This window comes from Columba livia, chromosome 1 (assembly GCF_036013475.1).
Source record: "Columba livia isolate bColLiv1 breed racing homer chromosome 1, bColLiv1.pat.W.v2, whole genome shotgun sequence".
In the NCBI taxonomy this organism is placed as follows: Eukaryota; Metazoa; Chordata; class Aves; order Columbiformes; family Columbidae; genus Columba; species Columba livia.
Genome location: NC_088602.1, coordinates 76,991 through 104,984, shown reverse-complemented (window position 1 = coordinate 104,984; position 27,994 = coordinate 76,991). Strand labels below are relative to the sequence as shown.

General features: G+C 71.8%; 3 protein-coding genes across 11 annotated transcripts; all 3 read right to left on the bottom strand.

Annotated features, from left to right (window-relative positions):
* Positions 1–21: 21 nt before the first annotated feature.
* TRIM3 (tripartite motif containing 3) lies at positions 22–15,294 on the bottom strand. 5 transcript variants are annotated; one of them, XM_065057058.1, is made up of 13 exons: positions 15,137–15,294; positions 12,795–12,943; positions 10,301–10,532; positions 9,639–9,790; positions 9,395–9,575; positions 7,461–7,859; positions 6,147–6,471; positions 5,590–5,693; positions 4,354–4,521; positions 4,123–4,291; positions 2,946–3,016; positions 2,025–2,165; positions 22–849 (listed from the first exon to the last, which is right to left on the bottom strand). In XM_065057058.1, exons 2-13 carry the CDS (start codon positions 12,923–12,925, stop codon positions 697–699), a joined length of 2,226 nt encoding a protein of 741 aa, XP_064913130.1. In that variant the 5' UTR covers positions 12,926–12,943; positions 15,137–15,294; the 3' UTR covers positions 22–696. The 5 variants fall into 5 exon arrangements, with proteins under 5 accessions (XP_064913130.1, XP_064913060.1, XP_064912979.1 ...); XM_065056988.1 differs by lacking the exon at positions 15,137–15,294 and adding an exon at positions 14,717–14,782; XM_065056907.1 differs by lacking the exon at positions 15,137–15,294 and having other exon boundaries at positions 4,123–4,183.
* On the bottom strand, positions 7,864–9,388 carry LOC135579002 (nascent polypeptide-associated complex subunit alpha, muscle-specific form-like; the record flags this gene model as incomplete). The annotated part of the gene is made up of 2 exons (XM_065056494.1): positions 8,490–9,388; positions 7,864–8,434 (listed from the first exon to the last, which is right to left on the bottom strand). Coding segments are annotated over exons 1-2 (984 nt in total), but the record flags the coding sequence as incomplete, so codon positions are not given.
* Positions 15,295–18,922: 3,628 nt separating the features above from the next.
* Positions 18,923–24,189, bottom strand: LOC135579068 (basic proline-rich protein-like). 5 transcript variants are annotated; one of them, XM_065057647.1, is made up of 9 exons: positions 23,636–24,189; positions 22,833–22,935; positions 22,688–22,773; positions 22,182–22,282; positions 22,043–22,113; positions 21,858–21,965; positions 20,739–20,809; positions 20,407–20,671; positions 18,923–19,562 (listed from the first exon to the last, which is right to left on the bottom strand). In XM_065057647.1, exons 1-9 carry the CDS (start codon positions 24,058–24,060, stop codon positions 18,960–18,962), a joined length of 1,833 nt encoding a protein of 610 aa, XP_064913719.1. In that variant the 5' UTR covers positions 24,061–24,189; the 3' UTR covers positions 18,923–18,959. The 5 variants fall into 5 exon arrangements, with proteins under 5 accessions (XP_064913719.1, XP_064913650.1, XP_064913490.1 ...); XM_065057578.1 differs by having other exon boundaries at positions 22,182–22,358; positions 22,423–22,935; XM_065057418.1 differs by having other exon boundaries at positions 22,182–22,773.
* Between the last annotated feature and the right edge of the window lie 3,805 nt (positions 24,190–27,994).

The window sequence follows — 27,994 nt, the reverse complement described above, 5'->3', positions numbered from 1 at the left end:
GGCTGGAGCTGCCAGGGCCGGTTCTTCCAGAATATTTTATTTTGTACAGACTGTTTGTCAGCGTGCGGCCCCACAGCCGCCGTGGGGCCGGGACCCACACCCCACACCCACCGTGGGGCAGGGACCCACACCCCACACCCGCCGTGGGGCAGGGACCCACATCCCACACCCGCTGCGGGGCAGGCAGCCCCACACCCCCACCATGGAGCAGGCACGCGCGGTGGCCCCACAGCTGGGGCTGGGCTATGGGGCTGGCAGGGGGCAGCCCCTGGGGGGCGGGGGCTCCAGGACCCACCGCCCCACAGCCGCCCCACAGCCCCAGCCCTGCCTGATGCTCCCCCGGCCCCACACGCTCCCACGTGCCGTCGGGACCCCCGTCCGTGGGGCAGGACCCCCGGCACCGCCCCCCCGCCATGCCCGTCCTCGCCCCGCGCCGGCCCGGCCGCCCCCGGATAAAGTGCACGCGAAGGCCGGGGCGGCTCTGGGGCAGGGCGCTGTGGGGCAGGGGCACTGGTGGGGCAGGCGCCGTGGGGCACGATGCCATGGGGCAGGCTGCTGTGGGTCAGGCGCTGTGGGGCAGCCCTACTGCAGGTAGTGCTGGGGCAGCCGTGGGGCAGCCCTACTGCAGGTAGCGGTGGGGCAGGCGCCGTGGGTCAGGACGCCACGGGGCAGCCGTGGGGCAGCCGTGGGGCAGCCCTACTGCAGGTAGCGGTAGGCCTTGAAGCAGTGGTTGCCCGAGTCGGCCACCAGCACGTGTCCGTCGGCGCTGAGCGCCAGCCCCTGCGGCCCGTACAGCGGCTCGGCCGCCGTGTTGATGTACGACAGGAACGAGCCCGCGCCGTCAAACACCTGCGGGAGGGGCGCAGCGGCCCCATGGCCCCAGCTCCCCATGGCTCCGGGTCCCATTGGCCCCATGGCCCCAGGGCCCCATGGCTCCGTGTCCCCGTGTCCCCATGGCCCCAGGTCCCCATGGCTCCGGGGCCCCATGGCTCCGGGGCCCCAGCTCCCCATGGCTCCGGGTCCCCATGTCCCCATGGCCCTGGGTCCCCATGGCTCTGGGTCCCCATGGCTCCGGGTCCCATTGGCCCCATGGTCCCAGGTCCCCAATGGCTCCAGGGCCCCATGTCCCCATGGCCCCAGGTCCCCATGGCTCCGGGGCCCCATGGCTCCAGGGCCCCATGGCTCTGGGGCCCCATGTCCCCAGCTCCCCATGGCTCCGGGTCCTCATGTCCCCATGGCTCCGGGGCCCCATGTCCCCATGGCCCCAGGTCCCCATGGCTCCGGGTCCCCATGGCTCCGGGGCCCCATGTCCCCATGGCCCCAGGTCCCCATGGCTCCAGGGCCCCATGGCTCCAGGGCCCCAGGTCCCCATGGCCCCAGGTCCCCGTGTCCCCATGGCCCCGTGTCCCCATGGCCCCATGGCCCCATGTCCCCATGGCCCCGCAGCCACCACCCGCCACCCCTGCCCAGGTCCCCATGTCCCCAGGACACGGACGGGATGGGGACAGGGATGGGATGGGGACAGGGACGGGATGGGGACAGGGGCGGGATGGGGACACGGACGGGATGGGGACAGGGACGGGATGGGGACAGGGGCGGGATGGGGACAGCACAGGGAGGGTGCTGTGCCAGCTCAGGACCCAGGGCTGGGCAGGACGGGGGGCAGAGGGGGAGGCGGAGGGGGGGCGGGGGGGGACGGGGGGGGTGGAGGGTGGGGGCAGAGTGGGGGGCAGAGGGGCATCCAGTGTGCTGCTGTCCCTGGTGTCCCCAGTGTCCCTGTTGTCCCCCTGCCCCCTGTGTCCCCAGTGTCCCCCTGTCCCCAGTGTCCCCCTGCCCCCCTGTCCCTGGTGTCCCCCGGCCACCTGTGTCCCCCTGCCCACCCTGTCCCCGGTGTCCCCCTGTCCCCGGTGTCCCCTGTCCCCCTGTCCCCAGTGTCCCCCTGTCCCCGGTGTCCCTCTGCCCCGTGTCCCCAGTGTCCCCGTGTCCCCCTGTCCCCGTGTCCCCCGTCCCGTGCCGTGTCCCACCTGGATGCGGCTGTTGCCCCAGTCGGCCACAATGATGTTGCCGTTGGCGTCCACGGCCACGCCGGTGGGCGCGTTGAACTGCCCGTTGCCCTCCCCGTGCGACCCGAACTTGAACAGGAACTCCCCGTCCGCGCTGTACACCTGCGCCAGCACGGGGGCACCGTGGGGTCACCGTGGGGTCACCATGGGGTCACCATGGGAGCAGCGGGGGCACCACGGGGGCAGCGGGGGCACCACGGGGGCAGCGGGGGCACCGTGGGGTCACCATGGGGTCACCATGGGGTCAGCGGGGGCACCACGGAGGAGCGGGGGCACCACGGGGTCACCATGGGGTCAGTGGGGTCACCATGGGGTCAGCGGGGGGTCAGTGCAGGGTCAGCGGGGTCACCATGGGCTCAGGGGGTCAGCGTGGTGTCACCAAGGGGATCAGCGTGGGGTCACCATGAGGTCAGCGCGGGGTCAGCACAGGGTCAGTGGGGTCACCATGGGGTCAGTGGGGTCAGCACGGGGTCAGCGTGGGGTCACCAAGGGGGTCAGCGCGGGGTCAGTGGGGTCACCATGGGGTCTGTGGGGTCAGCACGGGGTCACCAAGGGGGTCACCAAGGGGGTCACCAAGGGGGTCACCAAGGGGTCAGTGGGGTCACCGCGGGGTCACCAAGGGGGTCAGCATGGGGTCAGCATGGGGTCAGTGGGTTCAACATGGGGCCAGTGGGGTCAGCGCGGGGTCACCAAGGGGGTCAGCGCGGGGTCAGTGGGGTCACCATGAGGTCAGTGGGGTCAGTGCGGGGTCACCAAGGGGGTCAGCATGGGGTCAGCGTGGGGTCAGTGGGATCACCATGGGGCCAGTGGGGTCAGCGCGGGGTCACCAAGGGGGTCAGCGCGGGGTCAGCGGGGGGTCAGCGCGGGGTCGCCCCCACGCACCTTGACGGAGTGGTTGTGGAAATCGGTGACCACGATCTCGTTCTTGTTGTTGACGGCGACAAAGTGGGGCCCTGGGGGGAGGGGCGCGCCGTGGGCCCCCGCCCGACGGACCCCAACGGACCCCGGGCTCCGGCACCCAGAGCCAGAACCCAGAGCTAGAACGCGAGCCCAGAACCCGGAACCACAGCCCAAACACAGCCACAACCCAGAGCCACAACCCAGAGCCAGAATGAGCCTAGAACCCAAACCCAGAGCTAGAACCTGGAACCCAGAAACAGAACGAACCCAGAACGCAAATCCATGACCCAAACCCAGAACTAAACCAGCAGCAGAACCCGAACCCAGAACCCAGAACCTAGAGCCAACACCCCGGCCTAGAACCCAGAACTGGAATCAGACCCCACAACTAGAACCAGAGCCAAACGCAGAGCCCAGAACCCAAAAGCCAAGCCCAGAATCAGAGCCCAGAACCCAAGCCCAGAACTAGAACCACAGCCCAGAACCTCAGCCCAGGACCAGGCCCAGAGCCCAGAACCAGAGCCTGGAACCAGACCCAGACCCAGAACTAGAACCATGGCCCAGAACCTGAGCCCCGACCCAGAACCAGAGCCCAGAACCTGAGCCCAAAACCAGAGACCAGACCCAGACCCAGAGCCCAAGCCCAGAACTAGAACCATGGCCCAGAACCTGAGCCCAGACCCAGAGGCCGGAACCTGAGCCTGGAACCAGACCCAGACCGCAGGACCTGAGCCTGGAACCAGCCGCAGAGCGCGGAACCTGAGCCAGACCCAGGCACAGAGCCCAGACCCAGAACTAGAACCACAGCCCAGAACCTCAGCCCACGACCAGACCCAGAGCCCAGGACCCAAAAGCCAAGCCCAGAACCAGACCCAGAGCCCAGAACCTGAGCCTGGAACCAGCCGCAGAGCCAGACCCAGAGCCCAGACCCAGAGTCCAGAACCTAAATCCAGAACTAGAACCATGGCCTAGAACATGAGCCCAGAACCAGACCCAGAGCCCAAGCCCAGAACTAGAACCATGGCCCAGAACCTGAGCCCAGAACCAGACCCAGACCCCAGGACCTGAGCCTGGAACCAGCCGCAGAGCGCGGAACCTGAGCCAGTGCCGGGAGCAGGCGCAGAGCCGGGCCCAGACCCAGAGCCGGGCCCAGCGGTACCTGCGAACTGGCGCTCGGCCGTGCCGCGGCTGCCGAACTTGGCCACCATCTTGCCGCTGGGCTGGAAGATGAAGACGCAGCAGGCCTTGTTGTCCACCACGATGATGTGCCCGTTGCGGTCCACGGCCACGCCCTTGGGGCCCAGCAGCCGCCCCGCCCCGATCTTGCTCTGCGGGGGAGGGGTCAGCGCCGGGCGCGGCCGCCGCCCCGCCCCCGCCCAACCCCCCTCACCTTGAACTTGCCCTCGGGGGAGAAGATGCTGACCCAGCGGTTGTCGTAGTCGGCCACGATGATGTCCCCGTTGGTGTCCACGGTGACGCCGGTGGGGCGCTGCAGCTGCCCCGGGGAGCGGCCGCGCACCCCGAACCGCAGCCGGAACTGCCCCTCGTTGGAGAACACCTGCGGGACAGCGGCGCGGGAGGGGACGGGGACAGGGATGGGACAGGACAGGGATGGGAGGGGGACAGGGATGGGACAGGACACGGATGGGATGGGGACGGGATGGGACAGGGATGGGGACAGGACAGGGATGGGGATGGGACGGGATGGGATGGGACGGAGACAGGGACAGGATGGGATAGGATGGGGACAGGGATGGGACAGGACATGGATGGGATGGGGATGGGATGGGACAGGACGAGGATGAGACAGGGATGGGACAGGACAGGGATGGGATGGGATGGGGACAGGGATGGGATGGGATGGGATGGGATGGGATGGGGACAGGGATGGGATGGGGATGGGATGGGACAGGACGAGGATGAAGACAGGATGGGGACAGGATGGGGACAGGATGGGATGAGACAGGGATGGGACAGGACAGGGATGGGATGGGATGGGGACAGGGACGGAATGGGGACAGGACATGGATGGGACAGGATGGAGACAGGACGGGGACAGGATGGGATGAGACAGGGATGGGGACAGAACAGGGATGGGACGGGGATGGGGACGGGACAGGGATGGGACAGGACATGGATGGGATGGGGACAGGGATGGGACGGGACAGGGATGGGATGGGATGGGGACAGAATGGGACAGAGACAGGGACAGGATGGGATAGGACGGGGACAGGGATGGGACAGGACACGGATGGGATGGGGACGGGATGGGACAGGACGGGGGTGGGACAGGGATGGAGACAGGACGGGGACAGGATGGGATGAGACAGGGATGGGACAGGGATGGGGACAGGATGGGGATGGGACAGGATGGGGATGGGACAGGATGGGGATGGGGACAGGATGGGGATGGGACAAGGATGTGATGGGATGGGACGGGGATGTGGACAGGATGGGATGGGACAGGATGGGGATGGGGACAGGATGGGATGGGACAGGATGGGGATGGGACAGGATGGGGATGGGACAGGATGGGGATGGAGACAGGACGGGGACGGGATGGGGCGGGATTGGGACGGGACAGGCTGGGCTGTGCCATGCCGTGCCGTGCCGTGCGGGGCCATACCTGCACGCACTGGTTGTTGCTGTCGGCCACCACGATGCGGCCGCTGCTGGACGTGGAGATGCCCTGCAGGTTGGTGAACTCGCCCTTCTCACGGCCACGGCTTCCTGCGGCACAGCGGGGCTGGGGACACCGGCACACCGGGGACAGCGGGGACAGGGGGGACAGCGGGGACACTGGGGACACTGGCACACCGGGACAGCGGGGACATGGGGACAGTGGGGACACCGAGGACAGCAGGGACACACGGGGACACCCAGTGCTGCACGGAGCCCCAGGGAGCCCCCACAACCTCAGGGAGCCCCCACAACCCTGGAGGGCCCCGAGGAGCCCCAGGGAATCCCCCCATCCTGCGGAGCCCCCACTGACCTGGGGAGCCCCAGGAGCCTCAGGAAACCCCCCAGACTGGGGGGCCACAAGGAGCCCCAGGAGCCCCCAGCACCCCAGGGAGCCCCCACAGCCCTGGGGGCCACAAGGAGCCCCAGGAAGCCCCCAGGGAGGCCTCACCGCCCCGGGGACCCCGGGAGCCCGCAGCGGCGCCGGTGTCCGCGGCCGCTCACCCACGCGGAAGATGAGCTCGTCCTCGATGGGGTTCTCCTTCTTCTTGCCGCTGCTGTACATGCTGGACGGGCGCCGCACGGCCTTCTGCCGGATGTGCGCGCCGCTGGGGGACTTGACGCGGCGCTTGGCGTCGTCGGGCGAGGGCGGCACGTCGCAGGGCCGCACGGCGCGCACGCGGAACGGGCTGCCGCGCAGGGGCTGCCCGTACAGCAGCACCGACAGCTGGAAGTCGCCCTCGGCGCGCGGCGTGTACTGCAGCTCGTAGGTGCCGTTGCGGTTGTCCTGCACCTCGGCCTCGGCCGCGCCGCCGTCCGGCCCCGTCACCTGCGCGAGAAACGCGGCCGTGAGCGTGCCGGACGCTCCGAGCCCGCAGAGCGAACCAGGCGCGGCTCGGGCTCTGAGCCTGGGCGAGGACAAGCTGCTTGAGTCCCGTGTACAAAGTCGTGAAGCTCGTTGACGACGTTCTGTCGACAGAGGGGACTCGCGATTCCAGGGCTAGCTAACACGCAGTGGGTGCCTGGCAGCCCACTGAGCTTCAAGGCTCAGGCACACAACAAGTGCTCGGTTTAGAGCTTTGTGCTAGGACAAACAGAACCCATCGAATGCCGAGCTCAGAAGCTTTACTGCACCAGCTGGAGCCTTGAGCAGACAAGATAACCAAGATTTACAGCACAAGGGGCGCCAGTCTGGTTTGGGTTGACTTGGCGGCTTGGGAGACCCATAGAGACCCACAGAGACCCACAGAGTCCCATAGAGACCATAGAGACCCACAGAGACCCATAAAGAGCCATAGAGACCACAGAGTCCCATAGAGACCCATAGAGTCTCATAGAGACCACAGAGACTACAGAGTCCCATAGAGACCCACAGAGTCCCATAGAGAGCCATAGAGACCACAGAGTCCCATAGAGCCCTAGAGAGACCATAGAGACCCACAGAGACCCACAGAGACCCTCAAAGAGCCCTAGAGAGCCCTAGAGAGCCCTCCTCAAAGCCGCCAAGTGGCACTGCACAGGCGAACAGGGGAGGGTCAGGGAGGAGACTATGGAAATGGTTCTCTGAGACTCATTTTAACGAGAAGCGGGGAAGGTTATGGATATGTACAGGCGTTCCTGGGGTCACTAGGAATGTGTAACTCCTCACTGCGTTTAAGCACAGCTCTTGCTGTCAAAGGTGTGCGAGCTGGGCGGAGCGGTTCCCCGCGCACCCTGCGCTGTTTGCTTGTGCTCTAGCGAGCCCGTGTTTAAGGAACACGATTAGGGAACGGGACCAAGCGTTGCTTATGCACAGAAAGCGCCAGCTGTGCCTCTCACCTGGAAGCGCAGGCAGGCGCCGCCGCTGCGCACCAGCTCGCCGTCCTTGTCCTTGGTGGTGACGCTGAGCGAGGCCGGCTGCCCCACCACGGCGTGCCGCAGCCCCTCGCCCGTGGCCACCGTCTGGTGCGCCGTGGCGCTGGTGGTGACGAGCGCGCCCAGGTTGAGGATGGAGCGGCGCACGGCGTCGGTCTCCACGGCCAGGTCGAGCTGCGCGTTCTCGTGCGGGTGCTCGGGGAAGGCGCGCGCCGCCAGCTCGCCCAGCCGCTCGCCCATCTGCTTCTGCACCAGCAGCACCTCGCCGGCCGTGCCGTGCCGCAGCGCCTGCTCCGCGAACGCGCAGCTGCTCAGGATGCTCTCCTGGCCCTGCCGCAGCGCCTCCAGCTGTGCCTGCAGCACCTGCGGGGACACGGCGCCTCGACACGGGGACACGGCCACCGCGGGGACACGGCCACCGTGGGGACATGGGGACATGGCCACCGCGGGGACACGGCCACCACGGGGACATGGCCACCACGGGGACATGGCCACCATGGGGACACGGCACCTCAACACAGGGACACGGCCACCACAGGGACACGGGGACACGGCCACCACGGGGACACGGCCACCATGGGGACATGGCTGCCACGGGGACACGGGGACACGGCCACCGCGGGGACACGGCCACCGTGGGGACACGGCCACCGTGGGGACACGGGGACACGGCCGCCGCGGGGACACGGCCACCATTGGGACACGGCCACCACGGGGACAGAGCCGCCGCCAGGACACGGCACCTCAACACGGGGACACGGCCACCGCGGGGACACGGCCGCCACGGGGACACGGCCGCCACGGGGACACGGCCACCATGGGGACATGGCTGCCACGGGGACATGGCTGCCACGGGGACACGGCACCTCAACACGGGGACATGGCCACCATGGGGACACGGCCACCACGGGGACACGGCCACCACGGGGAAACGGCACCTCAACACGAGGACACGGCCACCGCGGGGACACGGCCACCACGGGGACACGGCACCTCGACACGAGGACACGGCCACCGCGGGGACACGGCCACCGCGGGGACACGGGGACATGGCCACCGCGGGGACACGGCCACCACGGGGACACGGCACCTCTACACGGGGACACGGCCACCACGGGGACAGAGCCGCCGCCGGGACACGGCACCTCAACACAGGGACACGGCCACCGCGGGGACACGGCCACCACGGGGACACGGCACGTCAACACAGGGACACGGCCACCACGGTGACACGGCCACCACGGTGACACGGCACCTCGACACGGGGACACGGCCGCCGCGGGGACACGGCCACCATGGGGACACGGCCACCACGGGGACACGGGGACACGGCCACCACGGGGACACGGCCACCACGGGGACACGGGGACATGGCCACCGCGGGGACACGGCCACCATGGGGACATGGCTGCCACGGGGACAGAGCCGCCGCCGGGACACGGCACCTCAACACAGGGACACGGCCACCGCGGGGACGGGACCAGATTGTGGGGACAGGACCCAATCGTGGGACAGAGCGCACCGCGGGGACAGGACCCTGATCATGGGGATGGGACCCTGATCATGAGGACAGACCCCACCATGGGGACAGGACCCTGGTCACGGGGTTGGAACCCCGAAAAGCAGGATGGGGCCCCGATTGTGGGGACGGGACCCTGGGGACAGGACCCCGCCACAGGTATGGGCCCCTCACTGCTGGGATGGGAGTCTCACGGTTGGGACGGGACCCTGACCCCGGGGACGGGACCCTGACCCCAACTGTCCAGCCCAGCCCCGTCGGACCCCGCAGGGCTGCACCGGGCACGGCAGCATGCAGGCGTGGTGGCATGGGACATGGTGCATGGGGACATGGTGCATGGGGACACGGGGACACGGGACCCGCGCCGCGGGGCCGTCACCTTCTGCTTGGCGGCGCAGGCGGCCTCCAGGTCGCGCACCAGCAGCCCCCGGCGCTGCCGCAGCGCCGCCTCCAGCTCCTCGAAGGTGCTGCCGATCTCGGCCACGGCCTCGTCCTTGCGCTCGCCCAGCTGCCGGCTGATCTCCGACACCAGCGCCACGGCGGCCGCCAGCTGCGGGAGCCTGCGGGGCACGTGGGTGGGCGCGGGGCGGGCGCGGGGGGCGCCCCGGGGCCCCGCTGCGTACCTGCTGCGCACCGCGTCCAGCTGCTGCTGCAGGGCCGCCTTGTGCTGCTCCAGCACGTCTCGCAACGGCACGGTGCGGTGCTCGCGGTGCTCCCCGGCCGTGCACTCGCGGCACATCGCCGTCTCGCACGGCTCGCAGTAGAACTCCATCACCTGCGCCGGGCACCGGCTGCCGGGAGCCGCACACACACCCCCGGGACCCCGTGCACCCGGGACCCTGTGCCCCTGGGACCCCCAGAACCCTGTGCACCCAGGACCCCGTGCACCCGGGACCCCTGTGCACCCGGGACCCCCAGAATCCTGTGCCCCCGGGACCCCCGTGCACCTGGGACCCCTGTGCCCCTGGGACCCCCCAGGACCACGGGACCCTCCAGTGCCACCAGGACCATGGGACCCTCCAGTGCCACCAGGACTCCCCTGGACCACAGGACCCTCCAGTGCCACCAGGACTCCCCTGGACCACAGGACCCTCCAGTGCCACTGGGATCCCCCAGACCATTGGACCCTCCAGTGCCACCAGGACCCCCAGGACCACAGGACCCCAGTTCACCTGGACCCCCACAGCCCCCCAGAGCCCTGCAGCTCCCCCAGATTCTTGCAGCCCACACAGATCCCTGCAGCCCCCTGGACCCCCCAGCCCCCGCATCGCCCGTCCTGGCGCACCTTGCCCTCGTGGTTGGGGCAGCAGAGGGGCTGGCCGGTGACGGCGCTGAGCGGGTCGCCGCCGCGCGCAGGATGGGGCCCGTCAGGCTGGCGCTGCAGCACCTCCATGAGGTTGGTGATGAAGAAGTTGTTCTGCAGCGCGGCCACGCCGCGCTCGGGCAGGATGGACGTCTGGCGGCACACGGGGCACGACAGCGACAGGCTCTGCGCCGGGATGTAGTTCTGCAGGCACCTGCGGGCGGACGCGGCTCAGCGCGGGACGGACGCACGGACAGGACGGGCGCACGGACGGGACGGGCGCACGGACGGGACGGGCGCACGGACGGGACGGGCGCACGGCTCAGCGCGGGATGGATGCATGGACAGGATGGGCAAACAGACGGGACGGGCGCACGGACGGGACGGATGCACGGACGGGACGGATGCACGGCTCAGCGCGGGACGGACGCACGGACAGGATGGGCAAACAGACGGGACGGGCACACGGATGGGACGGGCACGCGGACGGGACAGGCACGGCTCCGCATGGGACGGACGCACGGACGGGATGGGCACGCGGACGGGACGGGCATGGCTCAGCCATGGGACGGACGCATGGATGGGACGGGCACACGGACAGGACAGACACGGCTCAGCCGTGGGACAGACACACGGACGGGATGGACACACAGACGGGACGGACACGGCTCAGCACAGGACAGACACACGGACGGGACGGGCGCACGGACGAGATGGCACGGCTCAGCTGCGGGACAGACACACGGATGGGATGGACACATGGACGGGATGGACATGGCTCAGCCGTGGGACAGACACACGGACGGGACGGACACGGCTCAGCACGGGACAGACGCACGGATGGGACGGACACATGGATGGGACAGGCAGCAGGCAGAAGCAGAGGGACAGACAGACAGACGGGAGGGACGGGGTGCAGGCAGAAGCAGAGGGATGGGGCTCAGGACAGACACACGGACAGGAGGGACAGAGGTGCAGGACAGCAGCAGAGGGAGGGACTGGACGGGCAGCAGGACAGACGGACAGCAGGGCTGCACTGCGGCACACGGGTGCGTGAGTGAGGGCCAGGGCTGGCAGGACAGACTGGCCGCAGGACAGACGGACAGGAGGCATCAGGGTGCGTGGGGCAGGAGCAGAGGGCCGGGGCTGGAGGGGCAGACAGATGGCAGGATGGATGGACAGACGGACAGCAGGGCTGCGCTGGGGCACACTGGGGTGCAGGGCAGGAGCAGCAGGACAGGGCTGGCAGGACAGACAGACAGCAGGACGGACAGACCGGAGGGCAACGCCTCAGGGTGTGGGGCGGCAGCAGAGGGCCGGGGCTGGAGGGGCAGACAGACGCGGGGCAGACAGACGGACGGGAGGGCTGCGCTGCGGCACACCAGGGCGCGGGGGCCGGGGCGGACAGACGGCAGGACAGATGGACCGGAGGCTGCGCCGCGGTGACCGAGCAGCCGCTGCCAGAGCCCGAGGGGTGGACGGACAGAGGGACGGATGGACAGAGGGACGGATGGACAGAGGGGAGCGGCAGGGGGCGCGTTTTGGGGGTCGGGCTGTGGGGCACAGAGAGGACACTCATCAGCAGAGCCCAGAGCCCGGGGACGTGCTGCGGCCCCCCCGCCCCAAACCCCCAAAAACACCCCAAACCCCCCAGACCAACAGCCCGTGCCGTGCGGCAGGAGCAGCGGGACACGGCGCCACGGGGACACGGCGCCACGGGCACTCAGTGGGGATGCAGGGGGCCATGGGCACAGTGGGGACACACTGGGGGCACAGGGAGGCCCGTGGGCACTGCAGGGGTGCAGTGGGGACACAGTGGTGCTGGGGACACAGCAGGTCACAGGAGGGACACGCCAGGGACACAGCGGGGATGTGTGGGGGCAGCGGGTGCAGTGAATGCAGGGGGTGCAGGGGATGCAGTGGGTGCAGGGGATGCAGGGCTGTGTGCTGGGGTGCAGTGGATGCAGGGATGCAGAGGGCACAGGAATGCAGTGGGTGCAGGGCTGTGTGGGGGGGTGCAGGGGATGCAGGGGGCGCAGGGCTGTGTGTGGGGGTGCAGGGGATGCAGGGGGTGCAGGGATGCAGGGCTGGGGGGGTGCACTGGATGCAGAGGGCACAGGAATGCAGTGGGTGCAGGGCTGTGTGTGGGGGTGCAGGGGTATCTGCAGGGGATGCAGGGGTATGGGGATGCGGGGGTATAGGGATGCGGGGGTGCCCACCTCTCGCAGAAGGTGTGCAGGCACAGCAGCACCTTGGGGTTGTGTGCAGGGGTGCGGGGGTGCGGGGGTGCGGGGGTGCCCACCTCTCGCAGAAGGTGTGCAGGCACGGCAGCACCTTGGGGTTGTGTGCAGGGGTACGGGGGTACGGGGGTGCGGGGGTGCGGGGGTGCCCACCTCTCGCAGAAGGTGTGCAGGCACGGCAGCACCTTGGGGTTGTGTGCAGGGGTGCGGGGGTGCGGGGGTACGGGGGTGCCCACCTCTCGCAGAAGGTGTGCAGGCACGGCAGCACCTTGGGGTTGCGGTAGCGGTCCAGGCAGATGCTGCACACCAGGAACTGCTGGTCGATCTGCCGCACCACCGGGCTGGCGCCGGCCTCGTGCCGCGCCATGGCGGCGTCCCCGTCAGCCTGCGGCGGCCGGTCAGTGCGCCCACGGACCCACGGCCCGCAGCCCCACAGCATCAGCCCCACAGCATCAACCCCAGAGCCCCACAGCATCAGCCCCACAGCATCAACCCCAGAGCCCCACAGCATTGACCCCACAGCATCAACCCCAGAGCCCCACAGCATCAGCCCCACAGACCCACAGCATTGTCCCCATGGCCCCACAGGACCAGCCCCACGGCCCTGCACAACCGGCCCCGCAGCCCCACAGCATCAACCCCAGAGCCCCACAGCATCAGCCCCACAGACCCCAGCATCAACACCACAGCCCCACAGCATTGACCCCACAGCATCAACCCCCAGAGCCCCACAGCACCATCAGCCCCACAGCATCAGCCCCAGAGCCCCACAGCATTGACCCCACAGCATCAACCCCAGAGCCCCACAGCATCAGCCCCACAGACCCACAGCATTGTCCCCATGGCCCCACAGGACCAGCCCCACGGCCCTGCACAACCGGCCCCGCAGCCCCACAGCATCAACCCCACAGCCCCACAGGATCAGTCCCACAGCCCCACGGCCCCGCAGGACCGGACCCACGGACCCACAGCATCAGCCCCACAGGATCAGTCCCACAGCCTCATGGCCCCGCACAACCAGACCCACACACCCACAGCATCAACTCCACAGCCCCACAGCATCGGCCCCACAACCCTGCAGGATCGGTCCCACAGCCCCACAGCCCTGCACGACCAGGCCCACAGCCCCACAGCATCAACCCCACAGCCCCACAGGATCAGTCCTGCAGCCCCTCAGCACCAGCCCCACAGCCCCACAGGATCAGCCCCACAGTCCCTCAGCATCAGCCCCACAGCCCTCAGCCCCACATGCTCCAGGGGTCACAGGGGGGACCCACGGCACCCGGACACCCCCACCCAGCCCCACAGGACCCACAGCTCTGCCCCACGAGCGGCTGCTCACCCCATAGCGGTGGGCCCGGCACAGAGCCCCTGCCAGCCCCACAGCACCCCTGCCCCATGGCACCCACGGCACCCCTGCCCCACGGCACCCATGGCACCCCTGCCCCACGGCACCCACAGCATCCCTGCCCCATGGCACCCACAACACCCCTGCTCCATGGCACCCACGGCACCCCTGCCCCACGGCACCCACGGCACCCACAGCATCCCTGTCCCATGGCACCCACAGCATCCCTGCCCCATGGCACCCACGGCACCCCTGCCCCACGGCACCCCTGCCCCACGGCACCCATTACACCCCTGCCCCACGGCACTCACAACACCCCTGCCCCGGTCATCCCCTGCCCCACTGCACCCACAGCATCCCTGCCCCACAGCAGCCCTGTCCCTCGGCACCCATGGCACCCCTGCCCCACGGCACCCTGCCCTGGTCCCTCCCTGCCCCACTGCACCCACGGCACCCACAACACCCCTGCCCCACAGTACCCCTGCCCCACGGCACCCACGGCACCCCTGCCCCAGTCACCCCCTGCCCCACTACACCCACGGCATCCCCGCCCCACGGCACCCCCGGCACCCCTGCCCCACGGCACCCACGGCCCCCTGCCCCGGTCCCCCCCTGCCCCACTGCACCCACAGCACTCACAACACCCCCGCCCCACGGCACCCACGGCACCCCTGCCCCCCGGCCCCCGCTGACCCCCATATCCCCCGCAGCCCCGGGACACCCCGCCAGCCCCACAGCGGTCCCAGAGCCGCCCGGTCCCCCCGGTCCCATTCCGGTTCCCCGTCCCGGTCCCGGTCCGGCCCCGCTCACGGCGCTGCGGCGGCCCCCGCGCTCCAGGCCCGGCCCCGCCCCGGCCGCCATTGTGCGGCACCGCCCGCCGCAGCGCCGCCCGGACACGGGGGACACGGGGGGACACGGGGGGACACGGACACGGGGGTGACCGGGACACACGGGGGGCAGCGCCAGCCCGGCCCGCGGGGCCGCTGCGGGTGTCCGACGTGATGCTGCGGGCTCCGCATCCCGTCCCCCGTGTCCCTGTGCGCGTCCTGCCCGTGGGACCCCCCACCCCGCACTGTCCCCCTACCCACCCACGCACGCACCCACCCCCCTTCTTGTCCCTTCCCCCCCGTTATCCCTATCACCCCCATCCCCACCCTATAAATCCCCACCCAACTCCCCACACACACCCCCTTCCGCACCGCCCCCCCCCACGCGTGACAACCCACTCACCCCCCACGCAGCCCCCTCCTCTCCGCGGGCCCCTTCCCCGCATCCTCGGCCCCGGGCCGGCGGCGGGGACTGCGCCAGGGGCGGGGGGGGGACGGCGCTGCCAGCCGGGAGCGCACCACGGTGAAAGATGGGGGGGGGGACACGAGTGGGGGGACACACCTATTACACGGGCCCCCCCCGCGGGTCCCAGGGCTGGGGGTGCGCAACGCGTCGCTCCGCGACGCGTTGCGCTCCCCCAGCCCTGGGACCCGCGCGGGGGGCCCGTGGAACATTGGAGACCCCACCACACCGCTTCTCCCCCCCCCCCGGCACGAATGGTCGCGTCCGGGCTGTGGCTCTGCAGTGGGGGGGGCTCCGGGCGCGCCCACTCCGCATCCCCGGGGTACCCGGCTGTCGCCACGGCAACCGCATCCCGCATCCGCTTCGGAATGGGGAGGGGGATGCCGGCTGGGAGACCCCCCCCCCCAAAATATAATATGGGGCGCGGGGCGGGGGGGGGGTGTCTGTCCTTCAATGGGGATCGCGATGGGGTTTAGCAAGGGCGACGAGAACAAGAACCCACGGGTGGTGGGGTGGGAACTTTGGGGTGACACGGGGGGAAGTTTTGCCCGGTGAGGACCCCACAATATTGGGGCAAGGGGCTGATTCTTGGGGGTCTTTAGGGTGCTGGTGGATGAGCCGTGGGGTCCGTGATGAGCCGTGGGGTGTGATGGGCTGTGGGGTCCGTGATGAGCTGTGGGGTGTGTGATGAGCTGTGGGGTGTGATGAGCTGTGGGGTGTGATGAGCTGTGGGGTGTGTGATGAGCCGTGGGGTGTGTGATGAGCTGTGGGGTGTGATGAGCTGTGGGGTGTGTGATGAGCTGTGGGGTGTGTGATGGGCTGTGGGGTCCGTGATGAGCTGTGGGGTGTGTGATGAGCCGTGGGGTGTGTGATGAGCCGTGGGGTGTGTGATGAGCTGTGGGGTGTGATGAGCTGTGGGGTGTGTGATGAACCGTGGGGTGTGTGATGAGCCGTGGGGTGTCATGAGCCGTGGGGTGTCATGAGCCGTGGGGTCTCACCCCACGTCTTCGAGCAGGACGTTGGACCAGACTCGCAAGGTCTGTGCAGTCCGGGCCAGCTCCCAATTCCCTGGCCCCACGCGCTCCTTCCTGTGCCCACGGGGAAACACTCGGGGGGCTCCAGCCCCCCCAAACCCCCGTTCACCTACAGGCGGAGGCAGCAGGACCCCCCAGCTCCGGAACGATATTGAGGTGCTGGAGCGGGTCCAGAGAAGAGCAACAAGACTGGGGAAGGGACTGGAACACAAGCCCTATGGGGAGAGGCTGAGGGAGCTGGGCTTGTTTAGTCTGGAGAAGAGGAGGCTTAGAGCTGAGCTCAGCACTCTCTAGAACTACCTGAAGGGCAGTTCTAGCCAGGTGGGGATTGGGCTCTTCTCCCAGGCATCAGCAACAGGACAAGGGGGCTTAAACTTAAATTTAGGCTGGAGATTAGGAAGCAATTCTTCACAGAGAGTGGTCAGGCATTGGAATGGCTGCCCAGGGAGGTGCTGGACTCACCGGCCCTGGAGGTGTTTAAGCCGAGATTGGCCATGGCACTTAGTGCCATGATCTAGTCAATGGATGGAGTTGGACCAAGGCTTGGACTGGGTGGTCTCTCAGGGCTTTTCCAACCCACTCCATGCTGGGATTGATCGGTGACCGCCCGGCTGCTCCCCACGCGCTCGTGTCCCCACGAGGAGGCAGGAGCCCCACACCAGCCCAAGGCTACGGCACCCCAGCACCCAGCACCCAGCACCCAGCACCCCAGCACCCAGCACCCAGCACCCAGCACCCCAGCACCCAGCACCCAGCACCCAGCACCCCAGCACCCAGCACCCAGCACTCAGCACCCCAGCACCCAGCACCCAGCACCCCAGCACCCAGCACCCCAGCACCCAGCACTCAGCACCCCAGCACCCAGCACTCAGCACCCAGCACCCAGCACCCAGCACCCCAGCACCCAGCACCCCAGCACCCAGCACCCAGCACCCAGCACCCCAGCACCCAGCACCCCAGCACCCAGCACCCAGCACCCAGCACCCCAGCACCCAGCAGCCCAGCACCCAGCACCCAGCACCCAGCACCCCAGCATCCAGCACCCAGCACCCAGCACCCAGCACCCCAGCACCCAGCACCCAGCACCCCAGCACCCAGCACCCAGCACCCCAGCATCCAGCACCCAGCACCCAGCACCCCAGCACCCAGCACCCAGCACCCAGCACCCCAGCACCCAGCAGCCCAGCACCCAGCACCCCAGCATCCAGCACCCAGCACCCAGCACCCCAGCACCCAGCACCCAGCACCCAGCACCCCAGCACCCAGCAGCCCAGCACCCAGCACCCAGCACCCCAGCACCCAGCAGCCCAGCACCCAGCAACCCAGCACCCAGCACCCAGCACCCCAGCACCCAGCAGCCCAGCACCCAGCACCCAGCAACCCAGCACCCAGCAGCCCAGCACCCAGCACCCAGCAACCCAGCACCCAGCACCCAGCACCCCAGCACCCAGCAACCCAGCACCCAGCACCCCAGCACCCCAGCACCCAGCAGCCCAGCACCCAGCAGCCCAGCACCCAGCAACCCAGCACCCAGCACCCAGCACCCCAGCACCCAGCAACCCAGCACCCAGCACCCAGCAGCCCAGCACCCAGCAACCCAGCACCCAGCACCCAGCAGCCCAGCACCCCCCCGCGTACAGCACCACGTACAGCATCCTGCAGCTCCCACCTCTGTGCACGACCCACGGCAGGGACACAGCTGCCAAGCGCTAGGGACGGCACGGCACCATGCGGGGACATGGGACACGGGACATGGGACACGGGCCAGGGGGTGCCTGGGGGTGCCTGGGGGTGCCTGGGGGTGCCTGGGGGAGTCTGGGGGTGCCTGGGTTGTCTGGGGCTGTCCGGGGGTCCCTGGGGGTGCCTGGGGCTGTCTGGGCTGTCCGGGGGTGTCCGGGGGTGCCTGGAGGTGTCTGGGAATGTCCGGGGGTCCCTGGGGGTGCCTGAGGCTGTCTGGGGGTGTCTGGGGGTGCCTGGGGGTGCCTGGGGGTGTCCGGGGCTGTCTGGGGGTGCCTGGGGCTGTCTGGGGGTGCCTGGGGGTGCCTATGCGTGTCCGGGGGTCCCTGGGGGTCCCTGGGGGTGTCCGGGGCTGTCTGTCTGGGGGTGCCTGGGGCTGTCTGGGTGTGTCTGGGGGTGCCTATGGATGTCTGGGGATCCCTGGGGGTGTCCGGGGCTGTCTGGGGGTGCCTGGGGGTGTCTGGGGGTGCCTATGGGTGTCCGGGGGTCCCTGGGGATCCCTGGGGGTGCCTGGGGTGTCTAGGGGTGCCTGGGGGTGTACGGGGGTGCCTGGAGCTGTCTAGGGGTGCCTGGGGGTGTCCGGGGCTGTCTTGGGGTGTCCGGGGGTCCCTGGGGCTGTCTGGGGCTGTCTGGGTGTGCCTGGGGCTGTCTGGGGGTCCCTGGGGCTGTCTGGGGGTGCCTATGGGTGTCCTGGGGGTGCCTGGGGTGTCCGGGGTGCCCGCCGGGGCAGGCGGGCTCGCGCTCCAGCCGCCTCCGCGCCGCCTGGCACGGGTGGCACCGGGTGGCAACAAAGGGCGCAGTGACGGGGGGACGGGTCACGAGCCGGCCCGGGCCAGCGGGGGCGGACACGGTGGCCACGCCGGAGCCACGGGGCCAGCAGCGCGCTGCGCGTGCCCGGCGGAGGTGCCCCCACGGCCCTGCGTGACAGCGGCGCGGGGCGGTGGCCGTGCGGGGCGTGGGCCCCCCCGCGGGGAAGGAAGCCGTGGGAATTCTCAGCGTTTATTGTCACAAGGAAGCAGAGGGGCTGGGGACACGGGGGTAAAACGGAGCCCGCGCCCCTCAGCTGGGGGGGGCCCCGCGCCCCCTCCCGCCCGCCAGGCGCCGGAGGAAGCCGAGCAGCGCCGAGCCGCCGGGGGGCGCGGCCGGGGGCGGCGGGGGGGGGCTCCGGGTCCCCGCGGGCCCCGCTGCCCCGGAACAGGGCGGCCAGGCTGAAGGGGCGCGCGGGGCCGGCGGGGGGGGCGGCAGCGGCCGGGGGGGGCGGCTCGGGGGGGGGCGGGGTCGCGGGGCGCCCCCTGCGCGCAGCCCCGCGCCTCGGGCAGCTCCGGGGCCGTGTGCCGCCGCTGCAGCGCCGGGGGGGCGCCGGGCGGGCGGGGGGGGCCCTGCGGGGCGGGGGCCGGGCGGGGGCTGCCGGGGGGCGCGGGGCCGGGCCGGGGGGCGCGGAGCCCGTGCCGGCCGGGCTGGGGCGTCAGCGGGAAGGGCCCGCGGGGCCGGGGGGACGCGTCCCGCGCCGAGCACGTGGCGATGGAGCGGCGCTTCAGCCGCTCCTGCTCCAGCTGCTGCCGCCGCTGCTGCGCCTGCTCCCGGGCGCGGTTCTCCTGCGGGAGCGGAGCGGAGCGGGATGCGGGGCCAAACCGCACCGCCCACGGGCTGCGGGGCCAAACCGCACCGCACCGCCCCGCGGGCTGGGGGAGCCCAAACCCGCACCGCCCCGCGGGCTGGCGGAGCTGGTGCCGGTCCCACGGGTGACAGGGCGCAGGGCCGGTGCCTGCGCGGGGCGGTACCCACGCGGGGTGGTGCCTGCGCAGGTTTCGGTACCCACACGAGGCGGTGCCCACACGGGTCGGTACCCACGCGGGGTGGTGCCTGCGCGGCGTCGGCACCCAGGCGGGTTTCGGTACCCACATGGGGCGGTACCCACCCCGGAGTGGTGTCTGCACGGGGTTGGTACCCGCACGGGACGGTACCCCCGCGGGGTCGGTACCCGCACGCGGCGGTGCCCACGCGGGGTCAGTACCCACACGGGTCGGTACTCTCGAGGGGTCGATACCCGCACAGGACGGTGCCCGTGCGCGTTTCGGTGCCCACGCGGGGCGGTGCCCACGCGTGTTTCGGTGCCACGCGGGTCGGTACCCACGCGGGGCGGTGCCCACACGGGGTCGGTACCCGCACAGGGCGGTGCCCGCGTGTGTTTGGGTGCCCCGCGGGGCGGTACCCGCACGGGGCGGTACCCACACGGGGTCGGTGCCCACACGGGGCGGTACCCGCACGGGGCGGTACCCACGCGGGGTCGGTACCCACACGGGACGGTGCCCACACGGGGCGGTACCCGCACGAGTCAGTACCCACACGGGGCGGTTCCCGCACGGGTCAGTACCCACGCGGGGTCGGTGCCCACGCGGGGCGGTACCACGCGTGCCTGTGTGCCCCGCGGGGCGGTACCTGCGCGGCCGCCCGCAGCCGTCCCGCGAAGGCGCTGAGCACGGCGCAGAGCTCCCGCAGCCCGCCGGGCGCCGCCTCCTCGCAGTAGAACTCGAGCGCGGCCGCCGCCGCCCGCTGCATCCGCTGCAGCGCGTCCCGCGCCCCGCGCAGCTGCTCGTCGGCCGCGCTCAGGAACGGCTGCAGCGGCGGGCCCCCCGGGCCCCGAGCCCCCTCCAGCCGCCCCGCCAGCCGCCGCAGCTCCGCCTCCACCTCCGACACATCGATGCTGCGGGGACGCGCGGTCACCGGCCCGCCCCGCTCTCCGCGCCCCGCGCCGCCCCCGGAGCCCTCACCGCGCGGCCGGGCCCACGTGCGGCATCTTGGCGGGGAACTCCAGCAGGTTCGGGTCCGCCCTGGCCGCCTCCTGCGGGACAGACGGACAGAGAGTGGCGGGGGAGCGGCCCCGGCCCCCCGAGCCGCCCGCGGGAGCTGGGACAGCACAGGGACAGGGACAGCAGAGGGACGGGGACAGCAGAGGGACGGGGACAGCACAGGGGACGGGGACAGCAGATGGACGGGGACAGCACAGGGGACGGGGACAGCACAGGGGACGGGGACAGCACAGGGGACGGGGACAGCACAGGGACAGGGACAGCACAGGGGACAGGGACAGCACAGGGACAGCAGAGTGGACAGGGACAGCACAGGGGACGGGGACAGCACAGGGGACGGGGACAGCACAGGGACAGGGACAGCACAGGGGACGGGGACAGCACAGGGGGGCGCGTCCCCGTGTCCCCGGCCAGACGTGCTGCGGGGACACTGCCGGTGACCTGGAACAAGGGCCGCGTTGGGCAGGAGGGACAGAAGTGTCCCCGAAGGCACCCGGGCTCTGGGACGGGCTGTGGCGGCGGGGACAGGAGGGACCGGACCCAGCCGGGGGGACAAGCCAGTGGCGAGGACAGGGGGACAGGAGGGACAGGGGCACAGGAGGGACGGGGGGACAGGAGGGACGGGGGGACAGGTGGGACAGGAGGGACGGCAGGACAGAGGGAACATGAGGGACAAGGGAACAGGAGGGACAGGGGTGCAGGAGGGACGGGGAACAAGCCGGCAGGCGGGACGGGGGTACAGGGGGATAAGGGGACAAGGGGGCAGGGGCACAGGGGGCCGGGGGGACAAGGGGACAGGGGGGCAGAGGGGCAGGCGGGACGGGGGTGGCAGTCCCGCCTCCCGCCCAGCGTGGGAACCGCGCTCTGGGTCCCGTGTGCCGGGAAAACAGCCCCGGGCGCGGGGGCGGGCGCGGCCCCCCCGGAGCGGCCTTGAGCGGGACGGGGGAGTGTGGCCCCAAGGGCGCCCTGTGAGCCGCTGCGGGGACAGCCCAGCTGTGCGGGGACAGCAGGGGACAGCCCGGCGGTGTGGGCACAGCGGGCACAGCAGGGGACAGGGCTGTCCCCAGGGCCCGCGCTCACCATGGCCACGAAGTGCAGCAGGTCCACGCCCGGCTCGTTGCCCTTGGTGTCCGGCAGCTTCAGCAGCGAGGACACGCGGAACCCGGCGGCGCTGCCGGCGTAGCCGCCCTGGGAGCGAGCGGGGTCACCGGGGGTCACCGGAGGGTCACCGGGGGTCACCGCGGGAGCGGTTCCCGCGGGCTCACCGAGTTGAGGTGGTTGCCGGCGCTCAGGACCAGGTGCAGGATGGTGTGCAGCTCCTCGCACCGCAGCAGCTCTGCGGAGCGGCCGAGGGTGAGCGCGGACCGGCCCCGCCCGCCGCCCCGCACCCCCGGGGCCGCTCACCGCCGGCGGCGTCCGTCAGCGTCTGGATGGAGCCGCGCAGGGCGCTGAGCCGGGGCCAGAACTCCTCCTTCAGCACCAGCAGCTCCAGGCACCGCGCGTAGCTGGGGGCGAGGGGAGAGCGGGGGTCCGGGACCCGGCACACGGGACCCCGGCACAAGGGACCCCCGGCACACGGGAGCCCCCGGCACAAGGGACCCCGGGACACGGGATCCCCGGCATGTGGGACCCCCTGCACACGGGACCCCCCGGCACACGGGACCGTGGCACGTGGGACCTCCTGCACATGGGACCCCGGTACACAAGAACCCCCGGCTCCCGGGACCCCCCGGCCCCCGGGATCCCCGGCACACGGGACCCCGGTACACAAGATCCCCCAGCCCCCGGGACCCCCCGGCACACTGGACCCCCGGCCCCCGGGACCCCCCTGCACACGGAACCCCCTGCACACGGGACCCCCCAGCACACGGGACCCCCGGCACACGGGACCCCGGGAGCCCGGCCCCCACCTGGGCACGTCGGTGAGCAGCAGCATGAAGAGCTCGGGCTCGGGGAGCTGCTGGGCGCCGCCGGGGAAGGAGCGCAGCCGGGCCACCTGCGGGCAGAGCGCGGGTCAGGGGGGTTCGCCGGGGCCGCCCCCCCCCCAGCACTCACCTCTGCGGCGCCGGGCAGCAGCCGGGAGAGCTCCCGCAGCCTCTCGGCCCCGTACGGAGCCCCGACGCCGTCGCGGATGTCCTGCACGATCTGGCGGACGGGCCTGGGGACGCGCACGCACGGCTGCCCCCGGCCCGCCCGCGGGCAGCGCTCTGCCCCACACACCCCACCCCACCTGAGCCCTGCGGCGGGCAGCGACCCCCGCCATGCCCGGGGCAGCAGGACCCGCCTGTTCCCCACCCGTGTGCGGGACCCCGGCGGGGAGCAGGTACCTGCGATGTCCCCCGCGCCGGGACCCCCGGGGACAGGCCTCGTTCTGCCCCCACGGGCTGGACGTGGACATGGGCGTCTCCCCCGCCCCTTGTGTGCAGCACCGGGCGCGCACGTTGTTGGGAGGGGGATGGGTCTCCCGGGAGGGGGTGTCCCTGGGGGGTGTCCCTGGGGAGGTGTCCCTGGGGAGGTGTCCCGGGGGAGGTGTCCCTGGGGTGGGTCCCGGGGGGGGGTGTCCCGAGGGGGTGTCCCTGGGGGGGGTCCCTGGGGGGTGTCCCTGGGGTGGGTCCCGGGGGGGGTGTCCCTGGGGTGGGTCCCGGGAGGGGGTGTCCCGAGGGGGTGTCCCTGGAGGGTGTCCCGGGGAGTGTCCCTGGGGGGGGTCCCGGGGGGTGTCCCTGGGGTGGGTCCAGGGGGGGGTGTCCCTCGGGGGTGTTCCTGGGGGGTGTCCCAGGGGGTGTCCCGGGGGGGTGTCCCTGGGGGCTGTCCCGGGGGGTGTCCCGGGAGGGGTGTCCCGGGGGGGCAGCTCCGCTCACCGCTTGACTTGCTTGAGGAAGACGCCGAGGGCGAGGCTCCGCTTGGGCTCCAGCAGCGCGGTCTGGGGGGGCCGGGGGGTCAGTGCGGCCGGGGAGCGCGGGGGTTCGGGGGGGTCGGGGGGGTCGGGGGGTCTCACCGCGGGCGCCGGGCGCTGCCCCGGGGCGGCCCCGCGGGGCTCTCGGAAGAGCAGCCGGAGCCGCGGCAGGTCCAGCGGCGGCGGGGGCCGCGGAGCCCACACCGAGTGGCGGCCGCGCACCCGCGCCGGGGACAGCGGCTCCCAGTGCAGCGCCCGCAGCCGCTCGCCCGGCGGGGGGGGCGGCCCCGGGGGCGGCAGCGCCGGGGGGGGCGGCCCGGGGGGGGGCGGCGGCGCCGGGGGGGGCGGCCCGGGGGGGGGCGGCGGCTCCGGGCGGCGGGGGGAGCCCATGGCCGGACCGGACGGGCAGGGGGACGACGGCCGCCCCGCGGCTGCTGCGGCTCCGCCCGCCCCGGCCCCGCCCCGGTGCCCCGGTCGCTCCGCGCTGGCGGCGGAGGGAGCGCCGGGGCCGCGGTGCAGCGCTGGGAGCCCGGACCGCCCCCTGCCGCGCTCGGTGCCCCCTGTCCCGCTCGGTGCCCCCCTGTCCCGCTCGGTGTCCCCTGCCCCGCTCGGTGCCCCCTGCCCCGCTCGGGCCCCCTGTCCCGCTCGGTGTCCCCTGCCCGGCTCGGTGTCCCCTGTCCCGCTCGGTGCCCCCTGTCCCGCTCGGTGCCCCCTGTCCCGCTCGGTGTCCCCTGCCCCGCTCGATGCCCCCTGTCCCGCTCAGTGCCCCCTGTCCCGCTCCGTGTCCCCTGTCCCGCTCGGTGCCCCCTGTCCCGCTCGGTGTCCCCTGCCCGGCTCGGTGCCCCCTGCCCTGCTCCGTGTCCCCTGTCCCGCTCCGTGTCCCCTGTCCCGCTCCGTGTCCCCTGCCCGGCTCGATGCCCCCTGCCCGGCTCGGTGCCCCCTGCCCCGCTCGGGCCCCCTGCCCCGCTCGGACCCCCTGTCCCACTCAGTGCCCCCTTGCCCGGCTCGGCGCCCCCTGTCCCGCTCAGTGTCCCCTGTCCCGCTCGATGCCCCCTGCCCCACTCGGGCCCCCTGTCACTCTCAGTGCTCCCTGCCCGGCTCGGTGCCCCCTGCCCCGCTCGGTGTCCCCTGCCCGGCTCGGTGCCCCCTGCCCCGCTCCGTGCCCCCTGCCCCGCTCGGGCCCCCTGCCCTGCTCGGGCCCCCTGTCCCGCTCAGTGCCCCCCTTGCCCCGCTCGGACCCCCTGTCCCGCTCAGTGCCCCCTTGCCCGGCTCGGTGTCCCCTGTCCCGCTCAGTGCCCCCCTTGCCCCGCTCGGACCCCCTGTCCCGCTCAGTGCCCCCTTGCCCGGCTCGGTGTCCCCTGTCCCGCTCAGTGTCCCCTGTCCCGCTCGGTGCCCCCTGCCCGGCTCGGTGTCCCCTGTGCCGCTCGGTATCCCCTGTGCCGCTCGGTGCCCCCTGCCAGGCTCGGTGCCCCCTGTGCCGCTCGGTGCCCCATGCCAGGCTCGGTGCCCCCTGCCCCACTCGATGTCCCCTGTCCCGGTCGGTGCGCCCTCGGGGCTGCGGCGCCCGGTTGGAACCGGCCCCGGGAAGGCAGCCAGCGCAGGGAACGGAACCGGCCCGGCCGCGGTGCTGCCAGCGGGACGGCGGCTACCGGCAGTGCCGAGACCCCCGGGACACCCCCCAGGGACACCCCCCAGGGACACCGTCCCCGAGGAACGACCCCCGAGCCCCTGTCCGGGTCCCCCCCAGCCCCCTCCCCTGGGGTCGCTCCCCGTGTCTCCTGTTCCCGGGCCATCGGGAAAGCCCCGCAGCCGGTACCGGTTCCCGGCGGGGCTCCGGGGAGCTCAGAGCGGCTGGGGGCGGATCAGAGGCCCCTCGCCCCAGCACAGACGGCAGCGGGTGCCCAGGGAGTGTCTGGGGGGCGCAGGAGACCCCAGCGCCCCGTCCCCCGAGCCGGGGCCGGCACCGGCAGCAGCTCCTCCCGCGGCCTCGCCCGGTTCCCGCGCACCCGGTGGCCGCTGCGACGGAGCCCGAGCGCCCGCTGGTGCGCGAGCCCTGTCACGCGTGTCCCCGCTGCCGTGGGGACGGGTCCGGGCTCGTCGTCTCCGCTGTCCCCGGGCGGCCCCGTTCCCGCCGCGGGGCAGGACCCCGAGCGCCGGGACACGACCCCTTGTCCCCCGACCGGGCTGCGGCTGCGCCCCATGGGCAGCGACGGCCACCCCGCGACCCCACAGCTGCGCGTGTGCAGCGGGCACGGGGGACAGAGGACACGGGGGGACAGAGCGGGCACGGGGGGACAGAGGACACGGGGGGACAGAGCGGGCATGGTGGGACAGAGGACACGGGGGGACAGAGGACACGGGGGGACAGAGCGGGCATGGGGGGACAGAGGACACGGGGGGACAGAGCGGGCACGAGGGGACAGAGGACACGGGGGGACAGAGGGGACATGGGGGGACAGAGCGGGCACGGGGGGACAGAGGACACGGGGGGACAGAGAGGACATGGGGGGACAGAGCGGGTACGGGGGGACAGAGCGGGCACGAGAGGACAGAGGACACGAGGGGACAGAGGACATGGGGGGACAGAGTGGGCACGGGGGGACAGAGGGGACAGAGCGGGCAGGGGATGAGGGGACAGAGGAAATAGAATGGGCAGGGGACGAGGGGACAGGGGGGATAGAACGGGCAGGGGACGAGGGGACAGAGTGGGCAGGGGATGAAGAGACAAAGGGCACAGGGGATGAGGGGACAGAACCGGCAGTGACAAGGGGACAGAACCAACAGGGGACGAGGGGGACAGAGCAGGCGGGGGCTGAGAGGACAAGGGGGCAGAGCCCAGGACCCCCGGCGCTGGGGAACACGGGGCAGGGGGCGCTCCCGGTGCCCCCAGGTCCTCGGGGGGAGCCCCGGGCTGCGCTGGGACGGGCCCACAGCCCCACCCCCGCCTGTGCCCACGTCCCCGTCACCCCCGGCCGTCCCTGTGTCCCCATCACCCCCAGCGCGGGGCCATGATCGTACCGTTTATTCTGGAGTCGTACGGGGGGGGGGTCAGACCTTCACCGGGACGGGGGTGTCAGATCCAGACGTTAAATTACCCAGGATTAAATTAGCAACGGAAACGAACTGTCTTGTCTCAGGAGAAAGTGCCCAGTGCTGCGGGTGGGGGGCTGGAGGCGACGCGGGGGGCGCGGGACCCCGGCCGTGCCCCGCACACCCACGTGCATCCGCCGGGACGGGCACGTTTGGTCCTTGGGGGGGTCCCGCGGCTCCGGGGTCCAACCCACCCCCCCCTCACCAGCAGCAGCGCACAGAGACCCCCCCAGGCCCGGGATCCGCAGGGACACATGCAGCCCCGGGGACAGGGCACAGGACCCCCCCAGACCCAAAGGGACACGTGCAGCCCCTGGGACATGGCACAGGACCCCCCCAGACCCAAAGGGACACGCGCAGCCCCGGGGACAGGGCACAGGGCCCCCCCAGACCCAAAGGGACACGTGCAGCCCCGGGGACAGGGCACAGGACCCCCCAGACCCAAAGGGACACGCGCAGCCCCGGGGACAGGGCACAGGACCCCCCAGACCCAAAGGGACACGCACAGCCCCAGGGACAGGGCACAGGACCCCCCCAGACCCAAAGGGACACGTGCAGTCCTGGGGACAGGGCACAGAGCCCCCCAGACCCAAAGGGACACGTGCAGTCCTGGGGACAGGGCACAGGCCCCCAGACCCAAAGGGACACGTGCAGCCCCAGGGACAGGGCACAGAGCCCCCCCAGACCCAAAGGGACACGTGCAGTCCTGGGGACAGGGCACAGGCCCCCCCAGAGCAGCGATCCGTGGGGGACATGTGCAGCCCCGGGGACAGGCGGGACAGCCCGTCCTGGGGGGAGTGTAGTGTGAGGTGGGGGGGCCTGGGCCGGCTGGGGGGGGAGTGTGAGAGCAGCTGCCCGGGAACACCGGGGATCAACCGGGAGCACCGGGGATCAGCCGGGAGCACCGGGGATCAGCCGGGAACCCTGGGGAACAGCTGGGAACACGGGGGATCAGCCGGGAGCACTGGGGATCAGCTGGAACACTGGAGGGGCTGCGGGGAGGGAGGGGGCGCAGCCCCAGCGCCGGGGAGATGGCAGGACCATGGGTGCCGGTGCAGGGGGGGGCACCCGCAGCCCCCAGGATGGGAGGGGGGCACCCGCAGCCCCCAGGATGGGGAGGGGGGCACCCACAGCCCCCAGGATGGGGAGGGGGGCAGCCGCAGCCCCCAGGATGGGGAGGGGGGCACCCGCAGCCCCGGTGCTGCTCCTGTGCAGCTCCATCTTCCTTTGGGAA